Source organism: Cuculus canorus, chromosome 10 (assembly GCF_017976375.1).
Source record: "Cuculus canorus isolate bCucCan1 chromosome 10, bCucCan1.pri, whole genome shotgun sequence".
Classification (NCBI taxonomy): Eukaryota; Metazoa; Chordata; class Aves; order Cuculiformes; family Cuculidae; genus Cuculus; species Cuculus canorus.
This window is the reverse complement of record NC_071410.1, coordinates 10,040,104-10,060,680: the sequence shown is the minus strand read 5'-3', so window position 1 is coordinate 10,060,680 and position 20,577 is coordinate 10,040,104. Positions and strand designations below refer to the sequence as shown.

Genomic DNA, 20,577 nt, shown 5'->3' with positions numbered 1-20,577 from the left:
CCTTTTGGCTACCTCTAGCACTTGGGTGACTCACAAGATAGTCAAGCAGGTACCAGAGTTATGACCAAGACAGAAGAAGGAATGATGGCTCCTTTCAGCAAGGCCACAGGATATCACGTCCCTTCTTTCATCTCCCACTAGAGAAGCAGTTTAGAGTATTCCACCATCTGTAGCTTTCTATGATAAATGACAGCTTCCAGTGAGGTGCACTGTGCCAGAAAAAAAGAGAAATGTTTTGTCTCCTGCTTTGATGTGACAAAATTATCCAGGTACCTGCTACTTATTTTTCAGATTTAGCTTTGATTTGTGCAAATGCAGTCACCGTTCTTTAAGGGGAAGCTGCATAAAGCACAAGTTGTAACTTCTGAAGCCCACAAATGACAGGGGTTTAAAGCTAAGAAGGAAGCGACAAGAATGAGACTGCTCATTAGTCCTTGGTTGGATACAAGCTGATACTGCACAAATGCATTTCAAAAAAGCTGATCAGCTACCACAGCAAAGGCAAGGGTGTCTCTTCATGATAGCCAAAATACTTTGTCAGTCTGCAACTACGTAATAGCCAGAGATCTGGAAAAGCAGGCAGAAGAGAGCATTCCCTTCTGCGTGCTGGCCAAACTCGGCCCACCCCAAGAGCATTCGTGTGCAGAGCAGCCTCTGGAGCTGCACTCACAGCCTTACCCAAGCCGTGCAAGCACCAACAGCAAAACCCAACGTGCTTCAGCAGACCCCAGCATCTGGAAGTGCTCTAAGTATAACGCAGACTTGCTTGCTTCTGTGCCCAGCCCTAAATGCTTCTGCGCTACAAGCAGTCCCTGGTGCCATTTCCTCCTGCTGCATTGCTCCTCAAGCAAACCATTACTAAGGTTTTCAAATTTCCTCACTAGAATCTCAGGCATTGGTTTTCTGTCTCGTCCTTTAAATCAAATGAGAGTAGCTACCTCTGGCATTCACACCAGGGTGAAGTTTTCTTCCTTTGCTCACAAGATCTTCAATTTTTACCTCATACCAGCCTCATTAGATGGACTTTAAGGACTGCTAAATCCCTCCCTCCCCATGATTTTACACACTGTTACGACATCCCTTTTCTCCCAGGGAAAGGCCATCCTTATCTTACACTTGAATAGATTTGAACAGCAGCAGAGAATTACTGAACATCTGAGCTCTGCCTTTCCCTAAGGCAGCAACTTCTCTTCTGACTGCTCACTAACAAGCAAGCCAGCTGAGTCAGGGACAGGAGAATAAGAAACAACACATGCACCTGGGCACAACTTCACAGTTTCTTCTAGTATTTCACACACTGGAATTAAACGATGCACTTACCAAACCCCCGTGGCATTAGTGAACGCCTGCCAGCCATGTTCCAGACACGAGCCACCGGAACAGATGCAACCTCTCCGCAGGGCAACAGAAAAGTTAATCAGCATTCTTGCCAACTTGAGATCTTGCCAGATTTTGCTATCCTAGCAACTGTGCCAGGTGAAAAACTTCAAACTCTTCATACTGTACCTACAGGTAAGTCACAATGCCCCAACAGTCAACAGTAAATGCTGTACCAGCTCAGCAAGCCAGCTGCTGCTGCCATTGCTTTCACACACAGAAAATAAAAACACGCAAAAGAAACAAGAGCATCAGCTGCAGCCTCTCTTCAATACAGTTTCTTATCAATCATCCCATCCAGGCTAATTATAAGCCATCAAATGACAGGGGGAAACCAACAAAACCCTCTGAGTGATAATTTTTTTCCTACTTACAGAGCACGTACAGTACCAAACCATTATTTTTTAAGGCTACTGCCTTAAAATGTTTTAATCTTCCCCATTCTTTCACAGGCTGTGACTCTCTCCCTTTCCCACCTGAAATTCTTCCTAAGCTTTCCTCTCCACTCCCTCTCCCCAGTCTCAATTCCAGAGCTTCAGCACAAGAACACAGCTCGCAGAAAGTGCCTGGGCTATCACACAAGGTGGTTACTGGTGCCACTGACAGGTCCCAGTTCTCCCTTTGCCGCCCCAGCGGAGTCCAGAGCTCTGCAGGAAGGACTGCATCCCTGCCACAGGCAGCAGCAACACAGGGCAGAGACAGATGGGCAGCTTTGTACTGCGCAGGTGAGACATGAACTCAAATCCATGCTCCCAGGGACAGATGAGCAAGTCTTGTGTCTTGCCTTCTCTGCATCAACAACACAGGCACCCTCAGTAAATTGGGAAATACCTTCTTGTCTTCTGAAGAGCTGAAGGTCTCACACCAACACACAAATAACACCTCTCCTGTGACAAGAACTACTGGAAAATTATCAGGGATTGAACCTCAACAGAGCTGTGCAAGAACAACTTTTGCACTGTCATCTGAAGCTTGCTTCACTTCAATCCATACATACACATTTTTATTAAAAAAAAAACAAAACAAAAAACAGAAGAGACAACACACCAGATAAAAAAGGCTTAAAATCCACTTTAATAATGCATTCCTGTAACATTCCTCAGACAAACTCAAACTTGTTAGTGGGACAATTACAGCTTGTGTTCAAACAGATTACACTAAATGAAAAATCTTGTAGTACTTCTACACAAAAGACAGGCAAGTTTAAGGTTATACAAACATTTGTTTCAGTTAAATCTTCAGCATGAGATACAGTATCTTTATCCAATAGATTGTACTTTACTACCAGTGAAAATAAACAGTGATACAACACGTTATCAAAAACTCCATCCAAACCAGAGCATCCCAGCCATTCAGGTTGCACATGACAGTCAACTACTTTAAAGAAACAGATGGTCCAGATAAAAAGAATAACTACAAGTTAGGAGGAAAAAAAAAATAAGGAAAGAAAAGTAATAAACGAACATAAAATCTCCCTCAGTTCACTACATGATGGATTATTTGGAGCTATAAAAATTTACAGAATATGGGAGCTGCAAAGTACCCAGATGCTGCCCTAGTTCTCCAGAGACTCCCCTGTGCTCTTACGCAAGGTACACTATGCTACAAAAATGCCAAGACATACCGCAATTTTATCTAGTTTAGTCTCAGGACACTGGCTGCAAATAGGAAACCTGGAATGGTCAAGGCATGAGGGTCCTTGCCAGATTTTACCGTTAATGAACATCCTTGGCAGCCTCCCAGAATCCATTTTTCATACTGAAATTATAGGAATGCACCACATGAAATTTCCTACAACCTTTACCAGTCAGACTGCACCCCCCTTGTCCTAGAGTGGCTTTATCAAAACAGGCCCTAGTTAACTATTTTTAATACCCACCCTTACCCCGCGCTGAACCCTGTATGACCCGCCAAGATTCCTTTCATCTTTGGGGTGCACGCAGGGGTAGCTTAACCACGTTAGTATCGGCGACGCTTGTTAGGGCCAAAATCACCCCCTGGATTTCCTCTGTTGAAGGCAGGTGGTGGGTTCCCTCCCATTGCTCCGAGGCCTTCAATCGCACCACCCTGACCAAAGCGATCTGCAGGTGGTGGTGGAGTCTTGAAACGAGGACATAGACAAGTGCAGAAGAGGAAAGGAGACAAACAAGGAACAAAGGGCAGTTAAAAGCCATTTGAGTTGATTCAGATCCTACCAGCATTCCATAATTCCAGCTGACTTTGCCACAAACCTTCACCCCAACAAAAACATCCCCAAAGCCCCCGAACTGGACTGACAGGACCATTGCAAGACTCTTTCCCCATGTATCTCATAGCCAAGTACACTGGAACACAGCCTGCGCTATCACCCAGACCAGTGCCCTGGTGTGGAGTATGCGAGTAATGCAGTCTGGGAAAGGGAAACTGCATTTCCACCACATTCCTTCACTGAAACCAAACGCAAACGAAGAGCAGCATATGGATGCTACAGCACTACGACAATCCAGGTAAATACAATACTCCAATTCCAATATACATCTGCAATACTAGTCTTCTGCCCTGATTCTATCCTGTTACTTCCATTCCTTTGGGTATATTTCATTCCTCTTCCAGCTTGACAGTGCTATTGCACAGCCCCTCCCTTCCAGCAGATCAAACGGTAATTCAGTTTGGAAGGTTCTCTAGTCTAACCTCGATTTCCTGAAAATTACCAGCTAGTATCAAGGCAAGATTAACTTCTAAAGATTTCAGCAGCAGTTAAACAACTGGTCTAGGTAGATAAACAAGCTTCAACTTTAGCAGCATAGCGTTTAAAAACAGAAACAACATAATCTGCGTTTAAAAGGTGTACAGAAAAAGCAGGTGGGAGATCCATTACCATTCCCATGGCTCCATCGGGTATCATAGCTCCAGGACCAGTTGCAGGAGGCGCAGGAGCTGGGACGTTGGTCCCAGCCATAGCTCCTCTATTGTTCATGCCAATGGTTCCTGGAAAAGAAAACCGGAGAATAGCCCTGGCAGAGCAGCGACTGGGGTGCACTTGTCACTCCAGAACCACAAAACAATGTGTAAACTCCCCTCAGTGTTACATTCAGGGACAGTCCTGTCTGTTAACCAGCTCTGCACTATTAGGGCAAGGCAAACTGATTTTTCACTCCAGTATTATCTGAAACTAAGCAGGATCTAACACTCACCAACTTCATCAACCACTAAGCTCACCATCACCTTTTCACTTGCTCTTGTATGTGTGGCCTGAAACTCTAAATCATGTAGTCAAAACATGGAAATACAGGAACCAAGATTACTTCCCGGGTTCAAGGTCTAGCACTACATGCCCACCAGTTTCTCTCTCAGTACAAGTCCACAAAGGGTCTGACAGTAACTTCAACCAAGTTTTTTTTGCTTACTGAACTGGGTCTTTCAGGAATGTGAAGTACTGCCTCATACCGAAATTCTGTCATGTTTCCTTTTAAATGAATGTTCCTCTGACTGAACATTACTATGAGTTTTTAAATAAGGAGTAAATAAAATAAGACGACTCAAAACCGTGCAGAATTTATAAAGGAGGAAAGGAACATGCACAGGAACAAAGACAGCCATGGAATACTCTTACCTCCCATACCCATCTGTCCCATTCGCATGTCTGGGGGCTCCCTCTGGAAAAACAGACACATTTAAAATGATAAAAATTCAGGCTTTCAAAGGAGGTAACTATAAGAAGTCAATGAGTTCTGGGGTTTTACTACTGAAACCTGTGTAGAAGAGTCATTCCCAGAATAAATTTCAAAAGATCTGAGCTACCTTCACATGATTAACTGCTGAACAAACAGCTCTTATTTAAACTATCTCATTCTGAAAGACCGTTTTTCACAATCACAGTAAAACATCCAGCAGCAAAGCTGCACATGCAGATTTTACCAAACAGCAGTGTAAATAGATATCTGATATCTGCATGGAAAGATTTGCTGAGCAGCAGTAACACATTAGAAAGAATTAGTTTTCCTACTTCCTCAGCATAGCTAAGCAGCTTTTCCTGCAGAAAGGAATGCAAGCTTACATAAAGATGCAGCACTGGGTCACCTGCACTAAAATCTCACTTAGTTCTTGTATTAAGGGGACACATCACACACCTCCTTCACTGCAAAGCCAGGAGCACCTCCTCACTTCAGTGACAGTACTATTTTTTCCACAGTGCAATATTATTTAGAGAAATCAGGAGTTCTGCTGCACAGGTTAACATTCACACATTTACGTCAATCACACTTCTGGCCTTTTGGGTTGACATGCATTTAGCTGTTTTGCTTTGGGGCCAATTTTTTTCTAGGGCACATAAACAGCCAGTTGCATCAATGCCATTGCACCACCTCGATAGCACTACAGCAGTTTCCACAACAGAAAGTTGCTGGGACTCGAAAATACTTTACAGTAAAAGACAGGTCACCACACATTTTGTATTACAAGAAAATATTTGACCAACTAAGTTTTAATCACCAGCAATCATGATGCCTGCAGCACTGCCTCAAGTTGGGATCATTTTATCTAAGCATGATCAAGACAGACTGCAAAGATACAGGCAGGTGTACAACCATAACAGGGTTCTGCAGCAGTATTTTGGGGCAGTGCATCTTTGTTACTATTAGAATAATATTAGTTAGCATACGTTCTTCTGGACAGCAAGACAGCTAGCAAGGGTCCTATATGAACAGCAGTGGGACAGTAACGAGGGTATTTGTATTTTCCAGATGAAGTATATTAAGATCGCTGGGAATCAATAATTTAGAGCAGAACGCACGACAGATGTAGACTCCTTCAACCAACAAGTTAAGCATTTGCAGAAAGCCCCACGCGGTGAAAGGTCAAAAATCTAATGTCACTGCCCAGATGTAATGGGAAGATAGAAGCACTCATACCGCATCAGCAAAATTCCCTTTAAAGCCTTCCTGCTGGCGTCTCATCATCTCTTCTTGCTGCCTTCTCATCTCCTCCTCACGGCGCCTGCGCTCTTCCTCTTGCCTGCAAAAAAGGTCCAGGGATGCTCAGTACAACATACACTAACCATGTGCAAAGTGCTGCACCGCTGCCTAGTGAGTCTGGTTTGGAAACCTACAACTTTAAGAACGTTATTTTGCAGAGGCTGTAAAATATTAGGTACCTCACGATCAAAACAAACATATACGCACACTAAGGCACTTCCAAGGTTAAGGAGTTCATTATAAAACCCAACACGAGCCCATCCATGTGTGTGCCTGATGAGGAGTGGTTGAGGGAACTGGCGCTGTTTAGGCTGAGAGGAGACCTCACTGCTCTCCGCAACTACCTGAAAGGAGGCTGTAGTGAGGTGGATATCGATGTCTTCTCCCAAGTAAGAAGTTATAGGACAAGAAGAAATGGCCTCGAGTTGCACTAGAGAAGCTTTGATTGGATATTAGGAAAAATTTCTTCACTGAAAGGGTTGTCAAGCACTGGCAGAGGCTGCCAAGGGAAGCAGTTGAGTCACTGTCCCTGGAGGTGTTTAAACGATGGGTAGATGTGGTGCTTTGGGATGTGGCATAGTGGTGGACCTGGCAGTGTTCAGGTTTACAGTTGGACTTGAACTTAAAGGCCTTTTCCAACATATATGATTCTACAATTCTACGTACACAGAAGCTCCCAAATACATGCCGACTACATGCAGTATAATGAAAACAAGCCAGACAGTTCCTTAAACACCTTCTATTACAGAAGTAGTATAGGGATCTTCCCAGAGATTCTCAAAATGACCCTGAGACAGAAAAAGTTGGAATGGAGAAAGAAATCTCCGAGACCAAGTTACCTCTCAAACGAAAAGACAGATGCTAGAATGAGATTTCCTACTCTGCAGCACTGAAGCCACCAAATCACTGCATAGATTCCAATTTTTCTATCTGCCTCAGTTAAGGAGCTAAACTTAGACACAGGACTCTAAAAAACCCAAATAATCAGTAGAAGAAGCTCTTAACTCTTCTAACACTAACTGTACACTCTCCCTGTGAACAAAAGGGCCCAAACTATGAGCCACACTTCAGGTAGTAATTAAACTGTCACACTGAACAATTAGGTGCAGCAAAGAAGTGTTCCATAACATTATGGATTCACAGCATTTCATGATTAGCCCCCTTACCTGAGTTCCAACTGTTTACGTTTTTGTACTTCTTGGTTATGCAATTCCTCCATTCTCCTGAGCTCTTCTTGGCGTCTCATTAAATCTGTAAAAGACAGTAAAAAAAAAAAAACCATAACCAAAATCTCCCATCAATCCCTGAACTAGAACCATAACACACAAGAGAACAAGGGAATAGAGCCTCCAGCAACACAGTAACAACGCTCTGTTCATTCGCACTACCGTGCTTAGTACAAGTCAAGCAGCCACACAACTGCTCACCTTTAGTGGGCTTTAGCCGGTCTACCGAGCTACCCACCCCCGAATGCTGCAGGCCCATTTTCCAACACCGTCTTTTATCTTTGACTGGTACCTTGCCGCATGAGCATAACTTGGTGCTCATGGCGAGCTGCTTCCATTTCCATTTCCAGCTTCTCTCGTGCTTCCTTGATGTTGCGGTCTACCTGTTCTTGCTGTTGCTTCTCCATTTCTATTAGAGCCTTCCAACGCATGGCATATTCATACTCAAAGCTGCCAGGCTGTGCAAACCGAGGAGGCTGCTCACGCTCCCTGCCAAACACAGGAGAACCAATGAGTGCTTTGACAGAGCAAGGAGGAATAAAGACAAACACATTTGTGTTTTAATGCAACTGCAGATCCTTTTTAACACTTAGAAATACGTTTCTTAGTGCTACAAATAAGGAACCTCTTTGTCTTCTGCTTTCTCACAGATAGCTACGCCTGAGATACCAGTTTGTCTGCTCAGGAATCACCTTATTGAAAGCAGAAACTTAAGCAGAATCCATAAAAAGCTGCTTTTATAAGACACCAAAAGATTCTGGGTAAAGACATTTAGAAATACTCTTGAAAGAAACAGCCTTTGCTCCTGGTGCATACCTTATGGACAGATCCATTCCAGAAACAGATACTGCCCGAACGTGTGTGTTTATTTCACCCATCTCTGCAGCCCCTGCACCTGGAGCACACGACTATTCCTAACGCAGCCTCCCAGCTCCTGGAGCTCTCCTCCTCCTTACTAGAAAAATGAACGAGCCCATATTGTTTACTAACTGTCACTGCTTGGATCATGACACTGACTTACAAGGAAAAGCCTTCAAAAACCATAGATAGCTTTACACCTGGTAAGCTCTGCAATCTACTGATGGTATTCACATCATTCCTTACATTTTCAGTATGGGTTCAAACCTGTTTCCTCTACAGACTTTCTGTAATTGTTGGAGCAAGTAAATTAAAACTTTGCTTCAGCTTCTCATTTCAGTAAGGGGATCTCATGTCATCTCAAACTGACACAATTTTTGATTGCAATTGAAATGGATTTATGAAAAATATGTGGAGGCTGCCAGACTTATCCAGCAGTGTTGATCCAAACTCACTGCTTGCTTTCAGCTAACCACGGCAAGAGAAGAGTGTACAATTCCCTTCCCAGAGTCAGACCACATTTACACAAAACAGGAGGACTGACGAGCCACCCTCCTAAATCTGAGGAATTGGTCTGTGTCCTAGCCCACCGGTGGTCTCATCTCCTGTTGCATCGCAAGCACATACTTGTGGTATTGCTGGTTTTTGATGACTAGTTTCTCTGGTAGACCCTCTTCATCATCATATTGATCCATGGGCTCCACAGTGACAGGCCGAGGAAATCTGTAAAGGAAGGATAAGGTGCTTTCAAGAAAATTCAAGAATGAGCTTGCAGTGTAGGAAAGCATGTGTACTGTGTATGAACCTATAAAACGCTGCTTTTGCACTGCTCAAATAAATTCAGAGCAGTTGGGGATCTCAACCAAAGTGAAATCAGAAATCACTTTTAACAATTTTTCTTTCTAGAATAGGAGCTGAACTGTTAAATAAGATCCTTGCGGAATCCAAACCAAAATTGTACTGAAATAAGAATATTTGCAGTTACTGGTTCAAATTAACAGCTTAACTGGAACCTGACACCCTCCAGCACGATCTACTTAGCATGAAGTCTTGTGGTCCCTAGAGTGTGGGTTTGTGCCCTTTCCTCCCTTGCTACATGGCCAACAGGGGCTGCGTGAGTCTTTGTGTGCCTTTTTATAGCTGCTTAAAGGGAAGAGTAACCGCACTGTTCCTCACCAGAGGCTGCTGGCTGGACCATCCAGCCCCACTCTCCTGGGGAGACCACCTTGTGACACTACTGACAAGCAGCAGGGCTGCCCCCCAAGGAGTCCACTGTGCACTCCACAACACGGACATAGCACGTGTGCTTCTGTCCTCCTGGTTTCTCTGTGCAGAAAAAAGTATTTAACAGAAGCTCTCCCATATCAGCATCTGCTCCCCACCACAGCGCCAACACTCATCCTCAGCACAAAGCAGTACCACAGCTTCTTGGCACAGGCTGCCCAGGGTAGTGGTAGTCACCATCCCTGAAGGTGTTCAAAAAGCGTGTAGAAGTGATTCTTCAGAACATGGCCTACTAGGCACGATGGTATTATGTTGATGGTTGGACCTGATCATCTTAGAGGTATTCTCCAACCTTAATGATTCTATGTTTCTCATTACTTCCTCAACTCCATTTGCCAGAGCTGAGGAAATGGAAGAAAAACAATCACGCTATGACAAATGGCAAGTGGTGCCCAGCCTCCAGCAGTAGGGCAGGGTAAGAGGGCTAAAATCTCTCCTCAGCTGAAGATCTACTATGTAGCTTTTCACTTGGATGTGACATATTCTATTATTAAGTTTTATTTTCCAACTTGAACCAATTCTGACCAGCTGTTACTGTCATAAACAGAGGCAAACCAGAACAAATTTAATCAAAATCAAACCATAACTAGTAATAAGCAACATACTGGTTAGCTGCCCCAGGTATCAGAATGTCACTGATAGCTACAAAACACTGATAGCTACAAAAAGATTCCATGTTACCCTCAGGTGCTCTCAGTTGTGCACTGGCAGTGATTAGTTTTGCATGATCACTTTCAAAAATGTGTTTCCATGGTTCTGTCAGGATACAGATTTGTGAAGCAGCAAAAGTTCCCTAACAGCGATCCTCCTGCAGAGCACGACACACTAGGCTGGTTATCCCCAAACAGTCTCAGATATTAAAAACAACAAGCCCCAAAACATCTGCTTTTTGAAACTGAATGTGCACGTGTGCGGCTGTGCCATATGCAGGCCACCAAGAAAGAGAAGCACAAAGCTTATAAAATAACTTTAGAAATTAGCAATATAGCCCAAATTTCAGAAGTATTCTTTTCACAAATGCTAAGTGCATACATACAATACACAGTAGTTTTTATTTCCAAGAGATCAAACCCAGTTCCCTCTTAATAGTTAGAGCAACAAGCTGTGCTCTGCGGAACAAATCTCCAATTAATCATCTGCTTGAGCAAGTTCACATAATTATGCAAGAACATGCCTTGTTGCCTTATGATATTCAAGCACAAGGAAAAGTTTGTTATGGGAAAGCTCAAAACAATCCAATCTATCTGACCAGCTTCTCCAACAGACCTCATGCCAACAGTGGCAGATCAGCATCCCATCTAGTGCCATCTTGGCTCATCTCTGAAGTGACCCAGAGTGCACGATTGACACATTTGAATTTCATTTCCAAAAAATTATACAGATGGTCTCAGAAATAGCTCGTGCTTCTTAAAGGTTGCTTTAACTGCCCTAAGAAGGCTTTATCGAGGAAGCGCTTGTTGGGAACTTTGATGCACTTACCCCACTAGCAGCTTTCCCAGAAGGAAGTTTTCAGACCTGAGTTTCAGCACAGACTCACTCTTGCTGGAACACAGCTAAGTAAAGTTCTCCCCAGGCAAATTGCCTACCGCCTCCTGCCCCATACCTCATCTGCCCTACTCCAATGTCAAGAAACATTGCTCACAAGCCAATGCCACCCATTAACCTGCACACATGCCAGTGTAGCACTTCTCACCCTTCACACTTACGTAGTCAGCAGGAAAGACCCATCACTACATCTATCCAGGGCTTTCCTAGCAGCAGGCTTCCCTGAGAATTCCACAATGCCTTTCCCAGAGGATCTTCCTCTGTCATCCACAATAACCACAGCCCTTTCCACCTGGCCAAACACTGAGAAGGCTTCCTCCAGGAGCTCATTGGACACAAACTGAGGCAGGTTCCTGACTGTCAGCGATGCACTGTGGCACGCAAAACGCACTCTTAGCTGCTTCCCACGTAGAGGCATGTTGTCTAGTTCCACCTTTGCAATCTCTGCCAGAGTGCGAGTTTCCTGAAGACAGAAAAAGTTATCATTAAAATTCTCAACACAGTACAGAATCAGCCCATCACAGTCAAGGGGTCACAAACCTATTTCCCCCGAACAAGTGCTTCATAGAGAGGAACAAATAACCCTCCCATAGCAGCCCGGTAAAGAGTGTCCTAACAAACCACAGCTATTCTGTGGCTCTTGCTGAATAGGCATGGATAGAGTTTGGGGAGAAAAAAATGTATCAGACATAAGCTTTGTGCAATAGCCACTGCGATCTATGCAAACAATTAAACAATCATTATTTATCAGATAATTATATTAAGGCTACAAAGCATGGTCTTTTTTTTATAATACATTAAAAAAAAATAATCAAGATTCAACTATTATCCAAGTCTAGTAACTATAAGAGGAAATGCTGATTTTGTATGACAACCCATGAAAGACGTCCTATGCCAGTTTCACACTTTTCCACTCATTTAAGTCACCATGAAGCAGCCATGCTATACCAAAGTGTCCCAGACTTTGGTGTGAGAACCTCATTATCCAACCACACATCTTAGGGCTTTCAGAAAGGCAGTACATGAGTCTCAGAACTATTACTCTGCGTTGGTAGCTACCTCCCTCCCAGCCATGTTTCAATGCAATCATCTAGAGATTCCCTACCTCAGGGGCATTCATTGCTCCAGAAAGACCACAACAGTCTACATTCATAGAAATTCCATGTTCACATGCTTCCAGAAAACGGAAGCTCACCTTGTCTATATAAGCATCATGTTCATGTTTTCTCTCTGTTTCTTATCAGCTGACTTCAGAAGAACTTTATCAGCTTTATTTGATAAATCCTGCCACAAGCTGCCTGAATCCACATTGCTCCCCACAACAAGCTCTAGACAAACCACTTGTAGAAGCTGACCCACTAACTCCAGGTTATTAAAGTCATCAGCGGGCTTAATTACCAAGATGCCTGAACATCCACTACTTCCAATTAGCAATACTCTCCTAGCACAAGTCATCACCACAAAACCACCCCAAACGTAGCAGGTCACTCACCAGCCTGATAAAGCCAAAGCCTTTGTCCTTGTGTATGAAGACTTCACCCGCCTTGCCATACTTCTCAAATAGCTTTCTCATCTCTTCCTCTGTAATATCTGGGGGTAGATTCCCCACAAACAGGCGGCTCCTTTGGGTGAAGGTCTTTTCACCAGGTTTCCGGAAATTCTTCAGGTCAATAGTCAGGCCTTCATCTGAGGGGAATAAGGTACACAGCTGCTCTACAGTTGGGGGGATAAATTCTATTAGGTTTCATCACAGTGAACACAAACAGAGGACAATACAGGTTATATCACCCACTCATTTCAGTCTCAAACCTCTCCAGCCTTCTCTCCAGCAATAAGAGGCAGTTGTTTCAGAATGGGCCAATTTTCTTTTTAAACAAAACATGTGTTTGGACCTCAGTGCTCATTAACACCAGTGAAATATAGCCTAGAACTGGAGAAAAGAACACTGCAGCTTGAACCAACGTGAGAGATTTCACTTAGCTTTGGAGAATTGGTCAAGATGACTGGCCCGCAACAAAATCAGCTGTACTCAGAACACAGGATTTTGAGTTATGACCTGAATAATTATAGAAAAGCCACATTTTGGCCAGCAATCAGATTTTTACTCAAAAAACCCCAACCCCAAATGTCTAGAAAAATAAGCAAATGAGAGAAAGTTTTGCCCAGACAGATAAGATTTGAGATAGCTGTCATTCTGTGAGATGGGATCTGAGTTCCACTGTCTTGGGTTCCAAGCTGAAGAGAAGGCTGGAATGGTCACAACAGTGAAAAAAACACCCCCAAACCCAGCCAAATACAAGAAAACTCAGAAAAATTACAAAGTTCATTACAAAAAATCTATATTCAGTAAGCAATGCTATATATAATGGTAATAAACAGGACAGATTATAGGAACACCCTCAAATGCCCACATGCACATACACAATCTTTAACCTTGGATTTGGCAAGAGTCCACCACGGTCTTGGAAGTTCTGCTATAGGCCAGACACCAGAGTGGCTTTATTGTCAATTGACCTTCCTGCTTCCCATTTTCTTAAATGTATGTGGAACTTCCTGACACAGGACAGCAAGCCATAGAAAGAAATTTCTATGCTTTGCAGAGGACACAGCTCACAGCCACATTTATGAATTAAATGACGAACGTGAGCAGCTTAGTTCAGGCTACAAAGCATGGCACTAAGCAGGAAAGGCTGATCATGCAAAGACAATGCATGCAAGACATGCAAGGACAACTCCTGTTTAAACGACAAAGCACACTTTCATGGCTTGCACTAAAAAAAAAATAAGACTGATGGTGTAGCTATTGAAGAGTAGTGAGAGTAAGTCATCTACTTCACACAGCAAAAGTGGGTAAGTGAAGTGCTTTGTTTTGTGAACGTCTTCACACCCTTATAAGAAGTATTTGGGAATCAATTACAAGGCCCATGGAGGGACACAGGGCAGAGTTATACTACTGCTGCTGTTCTGCCTTAAGTGGATCCACTTACTCTGAGACACAGCCACTCACTACAAGCTGATGCCTGTGAGAAAACTACAACGCCGCTGTGTTGTACTGTTTGCAGCCTGACTGGAAGTAGACAGGTCTGCCACCCTTGTCTATTTATGAAGCGACAACGAGTCTGTCTCACATGGCTACCTCATAACAATACACAGGCACATTTTCAGCAGCCCAGTACCTCTGTATGTGTGTACAGTTGAAACTGAAACTCTTGACAGAAAACACACACAGAGGAATCATGCAAAGTGCACATGTGACTTCTTTAAGCTTTTGAACGACCAAAGGATCCAAACAAAAAAACCCATTAGTATAACTAAAACACTTCCTCCCCCGAAAACGCTCACAGCAATGCCTCACTGCTACACTTCTAAACTATCGAGCTAGATCAGTGAAGGCCCCAGAAGCCATTAATGTGTAGCCTCAGCTCACAAGCACCCCCTCTGTGCTGGGGCACAGAGCTGCAGTCCTCACTGACTGAGAAAGAACCTGGTTACACACCGATATCGGCAATGCCAGCCGGTATGTGAATGCTAAACGTTATTAAGCAAACCTGGCTATCTCCTGGTGTCTCCCATGCAAAAATTTAGTCTGAATGAGTGACTGAAGACTGCTCTAACAGTGTTCTTACTACAGCTGTATTTTTACAGATAGCAAATCTAATTTGCTGGTACTTAATGAAGCCTCTGTTGAAAGGCCATCTGTTACGGTCGAGAAAAAAAAGGAAACCGAACCAATGGAAAACAGGCTGCCCTGTATTTCCCAGGATTCCAGGAGCCCTGTGACAATTTCAGAGACTTCCAAACTCCTTAAGTAAACTCTTCTTCAGCACTTCAGACAAAAAAGGAACCTCTACACCCCTGCCCAGTTGCGAGAACACAAAAAAAACTTAGAAACAACTCCCAGTCAAACCTCTGGGAGCCGCATGCATTTTTGAGAAGACTGACGAAAAGCAAAGACCCAGACCAGCCCGGCTGCCATTCAACGCAGCGGCTCCCACAAGGGCCAAGCGGAGGAGCGTCGGTTCCCTCGCCTGGGCCGTGCCCCCGGGACTCACTCTGGCTGTTGGCCTGCTGCCCGTTGGCGGGCACGGCGGGCGGCGGGTGCTGCTGGTGCTGCTTGCGCGGAGCGTGGTTTTGCTTCTCCATGCCGAACCCCTTGTTGCCCTGCATCTTCTCTCACCTAGATGCAAACACCACCGGTCAGACCCGGCCCGTGGGCCCGGCTCCCGCCCGCCGTCCGGCCCCGCCTCGTCGGGCCCGCCCCGCGGACCGCACGAGGTCCAGGCGCCGCGGGAGAACCCGCCCCGCGGCGGAGCGGAACCGAGGCGCGGTCCCGGGCGCCGCCGCGGCCCCAACCTGGCTGCGGCCCCAGCGCCGAAGCAATCGCGGCCTCCTCACCCGGGCGGGAGCGAGCGCGCGGCCGGAAGTCGCGGCGCCTCACCCGGAGCCCGCCGCGCGCGCTCCCATTGGCCCTCGGGCCCGCGGTGCCGCTCTTCCATTGGCCGCGCCCGCCGCCCATCCGCAAGCCCCGCCCACCGCGCCCCCGCGCGCGGAGCCGATTGGCTGCGAGGCGGCGGAGGCCCCGCGCGCGCGCGGCTGCCAATCAAAGGCGCCCGCTCCAAGCAGCACCGAGCGAGGGACAAAGGGAGCCCCGCGCGCCGGGCCGAGCGGCGCCGCGCATGCGCAGTGCGGAGCGGCGGGGCGCGCGCAGGCGCCCGCGCGCTTTAAAGAGACCGAGGCGGGGCCGGGCGCGTGCGGGGGCGCGCGCTTTCCCCCCGCTGCTCCCCCCATTTCCCGCCGCGATCCGGTAGCGGGAGTCGCTGCTCGCGGGTGGCGCCGCCTTTCAATAAAGCCTCCTGTTTCCCTCTGTCGCGCGGAGCCCCGGGGCGGCTCGGACTCTCTCGCGGCAGAGGAGCCGCCGAACACGCCTAGGCGCCCCGCGCCCTCGCCTTCCCCGCGCGGGAGTTGCGGGGGAGCGGAGGGGGGGGCGGGGCTGCGGGCGTGCGGCGCCCCGGGGGCGGGGCTGGCGCTGGGCCCCCGCGGAAGCCCCGCCCGGCCGCGCTGTCACTCACCGCCCCGGGGAGACGCTCCAGCTCCGGGGAGGCGGTGGCGGCGGCGGTGCCTGGACACGGCCGGGCGGCTCCCCCATCCCTCCCCTCCCGCAGGTAGAGGCTGTGGCGGCGCGGCCGGGCCGGGCCCCCCCTCTACGCCACCCCGAGGGGAGGCAGCGGGGCCGCCCGAGGCAGCAGCGAGAGGGTTAAGGATGGGGGGGGGGGGCGGGAGAGTGGGGTAGCAATCCCGCTCCGCGCGATCCGCTCCACACTTTGCGAGCAGCTGCACGCGCACCACCGGGGTTCGGGGGGCCCCGCGCCGTCCCGCGACCCCCGCCTTTCGCGACCTCCCTTGCCCCGCGCCGGGCCCCGCCGCTGCCCGCGCTCGGCTCCGCGCGGGTTTCTCGCGCTGCCCCATTCCGCCACGCAAATCCGTTCCGGGTTTTCCGGCCGCCCGGCGCAGCCCGTGCTGTCGTGCCGATCCTGGGCTCGCAGCTCCCCTCCGCGTTTTCCAGGCTGCCGCTTGCGAGCCAGTCTCGCGAGCCCAGGCCCCGCCGCGGCCAATGGGAACGCGTCCCTCGCTCTGCGCAGCCAATGGAACGCCGCCCCCGCCCCCCCCCTCGCGCTGCAGCGCGCCGAGGGCTCCGAGCGGCGCCTCCATTTAAAGGGGCCGCGACCCGGACCCGGGCTCTGGGCAGAGCGGGCGGCGCAGCGCCGGGGAGCCAGGTACGACCGGCTCCGGCCGCGGGCGCCTCCCTACGGCGTCACCGGAGGTGTGCGGGCGGGGCGCCTGCCCGCTCGGGACGCCGGTGCTCGGGCCCCCATGGGGGGGGGGGGGAGGGCGTTGGAGGCGTGCGGGCGCGTGCGGCGCGGGTCCCGGGGGGGCGGGGCGCGCGCCCGGCGGGAGAGGGCGGGGCTTCGCGGGCCCGGAGGGGGCGGGGACCCCTGGAAGTGGCGGCCGCTGGGGGGCGCCCTGCGGCGGGGGCGGGTCCGGGACCCCGCCCCGATGCGGCAGCTGCGAGGGGGGGACACACAGGGGGGGCACGGCCTCGGGGGGCGCCCTGGTGCGGCACCCATCCCTGGCGTGTGGCACGGGGGGCAGGAGATGGGAGGTCCCGGTGTAACACCCGTCCCCGGTGGGTGGCACGGGAGGGCTGGGGAGAGGTCTTGGTGAAGCCCCGGTGTAATGGTGGGTCCCGTGTGACACCGTCCCCTGTGGGTTGCACGGAGTGGGCGGCAGTTCCCGGTGTGGCGGAGGTCCAGGTCTGATCCCCGGCGGATGCCCGGTGTAACGGGGACCCGGTGTGGCACTATCCCCCGCGGGCTGGATTGGGGGGGGGGGGGGGCAGCGGGGCGGTCTCGGTGCAGCCCCAGTGTAATGGGGGGGCCCAGTGTGGCACCCATCCCCCGCAGGTTGGATGGGGGGGGCAGTTCCCGGTGTGACAGGGGGTGTCCCGGTGTGACACTGTCCCTGTGGGTGTCATGGGGGGCTAAGGGGCAGGTCCCGGTGCAGCCCCGGTGCTGGGTCCTGGCTGCGCCGCTGTCTGAGCAGAGGCTGGTTCCTTGCCCAGGGATGTAGTGGAGTTTCTGTCTCTGGAGGGATTTGAGAGACAAGATGCTCAGGGATAGTTTAACGGTGGGCAGGTATGGTTGGACTCGATGATCCCAAAGGTATTTCCAGCCAAGCACTCCGATGATTCTGCGTTCAGACCTGCCCCAGCGCCCTTGCACCCACCCCTACAAGCTGCCCCAGCACCCTTCCTGGCTTGCCTCTGCCTGCGGCTTGGCCAGAGGCATTGAGCGGTGCAGCCTGTGCTGCCGTCACCACACATAGTAACGGAGGCTGTGGAGCTCCTGAGAAATGCAGCTGCTGGCTGAGAACTGGCCAAGCGTTCCATCCACCTTCTCCTGTATAAGTGGGGTGGGTCTGGACCAGAGTTGGGCTCAGGAGCATTCCTGAGGGTGGCCTGGAGCGTATATAGAATCATGGAGTCGTTGGATGCCAGGTTGGAAGAGACCTCAAGGATCATCTGCTCCAATCTTTTAGGTGGTCTGTCGTTTAAATGAGATGGTCCAGCACCTGGCAAGCTGAGCTTGAGATGGTCCAGCATAGAGGAATCCACCACTTCCCTGGGGAGATTATTCCAATGTTTAACTGTTCTCGTGGTGAAAAATTTTCTTCTGGAATCCAATCAGAATCTCCCCATGAGCAACTTAGACCCTGATAAGTTCCTGAGCCAAAGCCAGGAAAGGGTTTTGTTTGGAACACTCTGAGATTAGATAAAGATACAAACGAGGACAGGCTGAGAGAGTTGGGGTTGTTCAGCCTGGAGAAGAGAAGGCTCTGAGGAGACCTTATAGCGACCTTCCAGTATGTGAAGGGGCTCCAGGAAAGCTGGGGAGGGGCTGTTTGCAAAGGCTTGTGGGGATAGGATGAGGGGCAATGGGTATAAACTGGAGAGGGGCAGATTTAGACTACACATAGGAGGAAATTCTTCGATGAGACTGGTAAGGCACTGGCACAGGTTGCCCAGGGAGGCTGTGGCTGCCCCATCCCTGGAGGTATTCAAGGCCGGGTTGGATGGAGCTTTGAGCAGCCTGGTCTGCAGGAGGAGTCCCTGCCCATGGCAAGGAAGTTGGAACTGAATGATCTTTAAGGTCCCTTCCAACCCAAACTATTATATGATTCTATGAGGTCAAGTGCCATAAATCAAAAGACCCTGTGTAGCAATCTTTGAGGCAATGGTGTTTAACTTCTCACATACCCATTACCCCTTGTCTTTTCCATGTGAGTCCTTGTGAAAAGGGAGGCTCCATCCTCTTGGTAGACATCCTTTATGTACCGGTACTTGGTATCCCCGAAAACCGTGCACTGCTTGTGAGTATCAGGCCCCGTGAGAGAAAGGTGCAGCCTCATGGGGCTGGAGCTGCCCTGTGCCTACGGAAAAGGCAAAGCCCCAATCTGCTGAAGCCTGGCTAGGCTGAGCTGCGCCGCTGTGGGTAACGAGGTGTGCTGGGGAGGAAAAGCACCTTCTGTGTGGTTTGCAGAGGTGGAGGCAGGACTGGTCTCCACTGGCAGGGTGTGCGCCAGCGCGGCTGGGAGCTGGCTGAGGCATGTGCATGGCACAGGAAAGGCCCTGGCAGTCAGATGCGATTGTGTGGGCAGAGGCAGCGCTGGACACGGTCTGTTTCAGGTGATGGTGGAGGATAAGATGCTTAGCTGAGTGCTGGGGAATGGTTCCTGGAATGTCTGATGAGGATGAGGGCTGCTTCGTTTGTGCTCTTCCCTTCTTGTCTTGCTGCTCTTCGGCTGTGGTTCTTGCTCTAGGCTGCAGCTTCTTTCTCTCTCACTGCTGCTGCATTCGAAACTTTAAATCTGCATTTTCTTGCCTACCCCTGCCTATCCTGGGATCAAAGCTGGTGATGGGTTATTGCCAGCCCAGCTTTACTAAAGGAACAGTCTCAGCCTACAGAGCTGCTGCTTCTAGTGGCCAGCCTGCAGTTTACAGCCCCAGCACACGTATTTGCACGATCTCTGTTTCTCTCTGCACCTGCTTGCATCCCTCTTAACTGCAAATGTCCTTGCTTTGGAGGATTCTTTGGCGGATGACCGTAAGTCACACCAAATTCCTCCTCTGACAGCCAGAGTAAGGGGCTGAGGCTGACCCCACAGCCTTCCTTTGTGGGGAAGCCCCTTGGGTTATTTCTTTTGGAATGTTTTGTGGTCAGTGATGCTGGGATGTGTGACCCTGATGGATACAGGTATGCTCTCAGAAGCTTCTAGTGCAGAAGAGCTATGGTGAAAGTGTTCCAGGGGAAGTATGGAATAGGCTACAGCTGCGACAATGGATTTGTTAGGTTAGTGAAGGCTGTGCTGGTGGGATTTGACTGGAATTGTGTTTTAGTCTCGGTAGAGTGTTTTAAGTGTTAACTTCTTCCTCTGTTAGCAGCACGAGTCAGGAAAGGGCAGTGCTTGAGACCTTCTTCACCAGTCTTACTGACCTGAGGTGCCTTTTTGGGGACCTGGTGGCAGGCACCTTGCAGAGGAACTGGGGACTTGTCAGCAAGGCCGAGGAGACAGCTCGTCTTGTGTTTCCAGTATTTTGGCTCTGTAAAGCCACTTACGGAAAATCAGGTGTTTTGCCCTCAAAGATACATCCTCCCTGAGACTCTGCCCTCTTATCTTCTCTCTCATCCCTGTGAAGTAAGGTTTATTCAAGAATGACAGACAAATTTAGGTTGGAAGGAACCTCTGGAGTCGGCATTGTTCAGGGCTTTATCCAGTTG

General features: G+C 49.0%; 2 protein-coding genes across 7 annotated transcripts in view; one reads left to right on the top strand and one right to left on the bottom strand.

The window, feature by feature from the left end:
* Positions 1–2,428: 2,428 nt before the first annotated feature.
* Positions 2,429–15,780, bottom strand: NONO (non-POU domain containing octamer binding). 4 transcript variants are annotated; one of them, XM_054075955.1, is made up of 11 exons: positions 15,638–15,780; positions 15,295–15,419; positions 12,735–12,955; positions 11,404–11,705; positions 9,041–9,136; positions 7,848–8,044; positions 7,496–7,580; positions 6,267–6,369; positions 4,970–5,012; positions 4,235–4,344; positions 2,429–3,477 (listed from the first exon to the last, which is right to left on the bottom strand). In XM_054075955.1, exons 2-11 carry the CDS (start codon positions 15,407–15,409, stop codon positions 3,337–3,339), a joined length of 1,413 nt encoding a protein of 470 aa, XP_053931930.1. In that variant the 5' UTR covers positions 15,410–15,419; positions 15,638–15,780; the 3' UTR covers positions 2,429–3,336. The 4 variants fall into 4 exon arrangements, with proteins under 4 accessions (XP_053931930.1, XP_053931932.1, XP_053931929.1 ...); XM_054075957.1 differs by having other exon boundaries at positions 12,735–12,928; XM_054075954.1 differs by having other exon boundaries at positions 15,596–15,728.
* A 489-nt stretch (positions 15,781–16,269) lies between these two features.
* The window catches only part of ZMYM3 (zinc finger MYM-type containing 3), a 34,075-nt gene continuing 29,767 nt past the window's right edge, over positions 16,270–20,577 (top strand). For 2 of the 3 annotated variants that reach the window (XM_054075953.1, XM_054075949.1), the window contains exon 1: positions 16,270–16,404. The gene's annotated coding sequence lies outside the window, so the exon portion shown is untranslated. Of the gene's footprint in view, positions 16,405–16,901; positions 17,017–20,577 lie in introns of those variants that run through there. The other variant, XM_054075952.1, reaches the window with a different exon arrangement.

Coding starts and splice junctions, on each gene's coding strand:
- NONO (XM_054075955.1), bottom strand. CDS start 15,409: ATGCAGGGCAACAAGGGGTTCGGCATGGAGAAGCAAAACCACGCTCCG. Junction 12,956..15,294: donor GCAGCAGGCCAACAGCCAGA/GTGAGTCCCGGG, acceptor CCCCAACTGTAG/AGCAGCTGTGTACCTTATTC. Junction 3,478..4,234: donor CCGATGGAGCCATGGGAATG/GTAATGGATCTC, acceptor CCTCGTTTCAAG/ACTCCACCACCACCTGCAGA.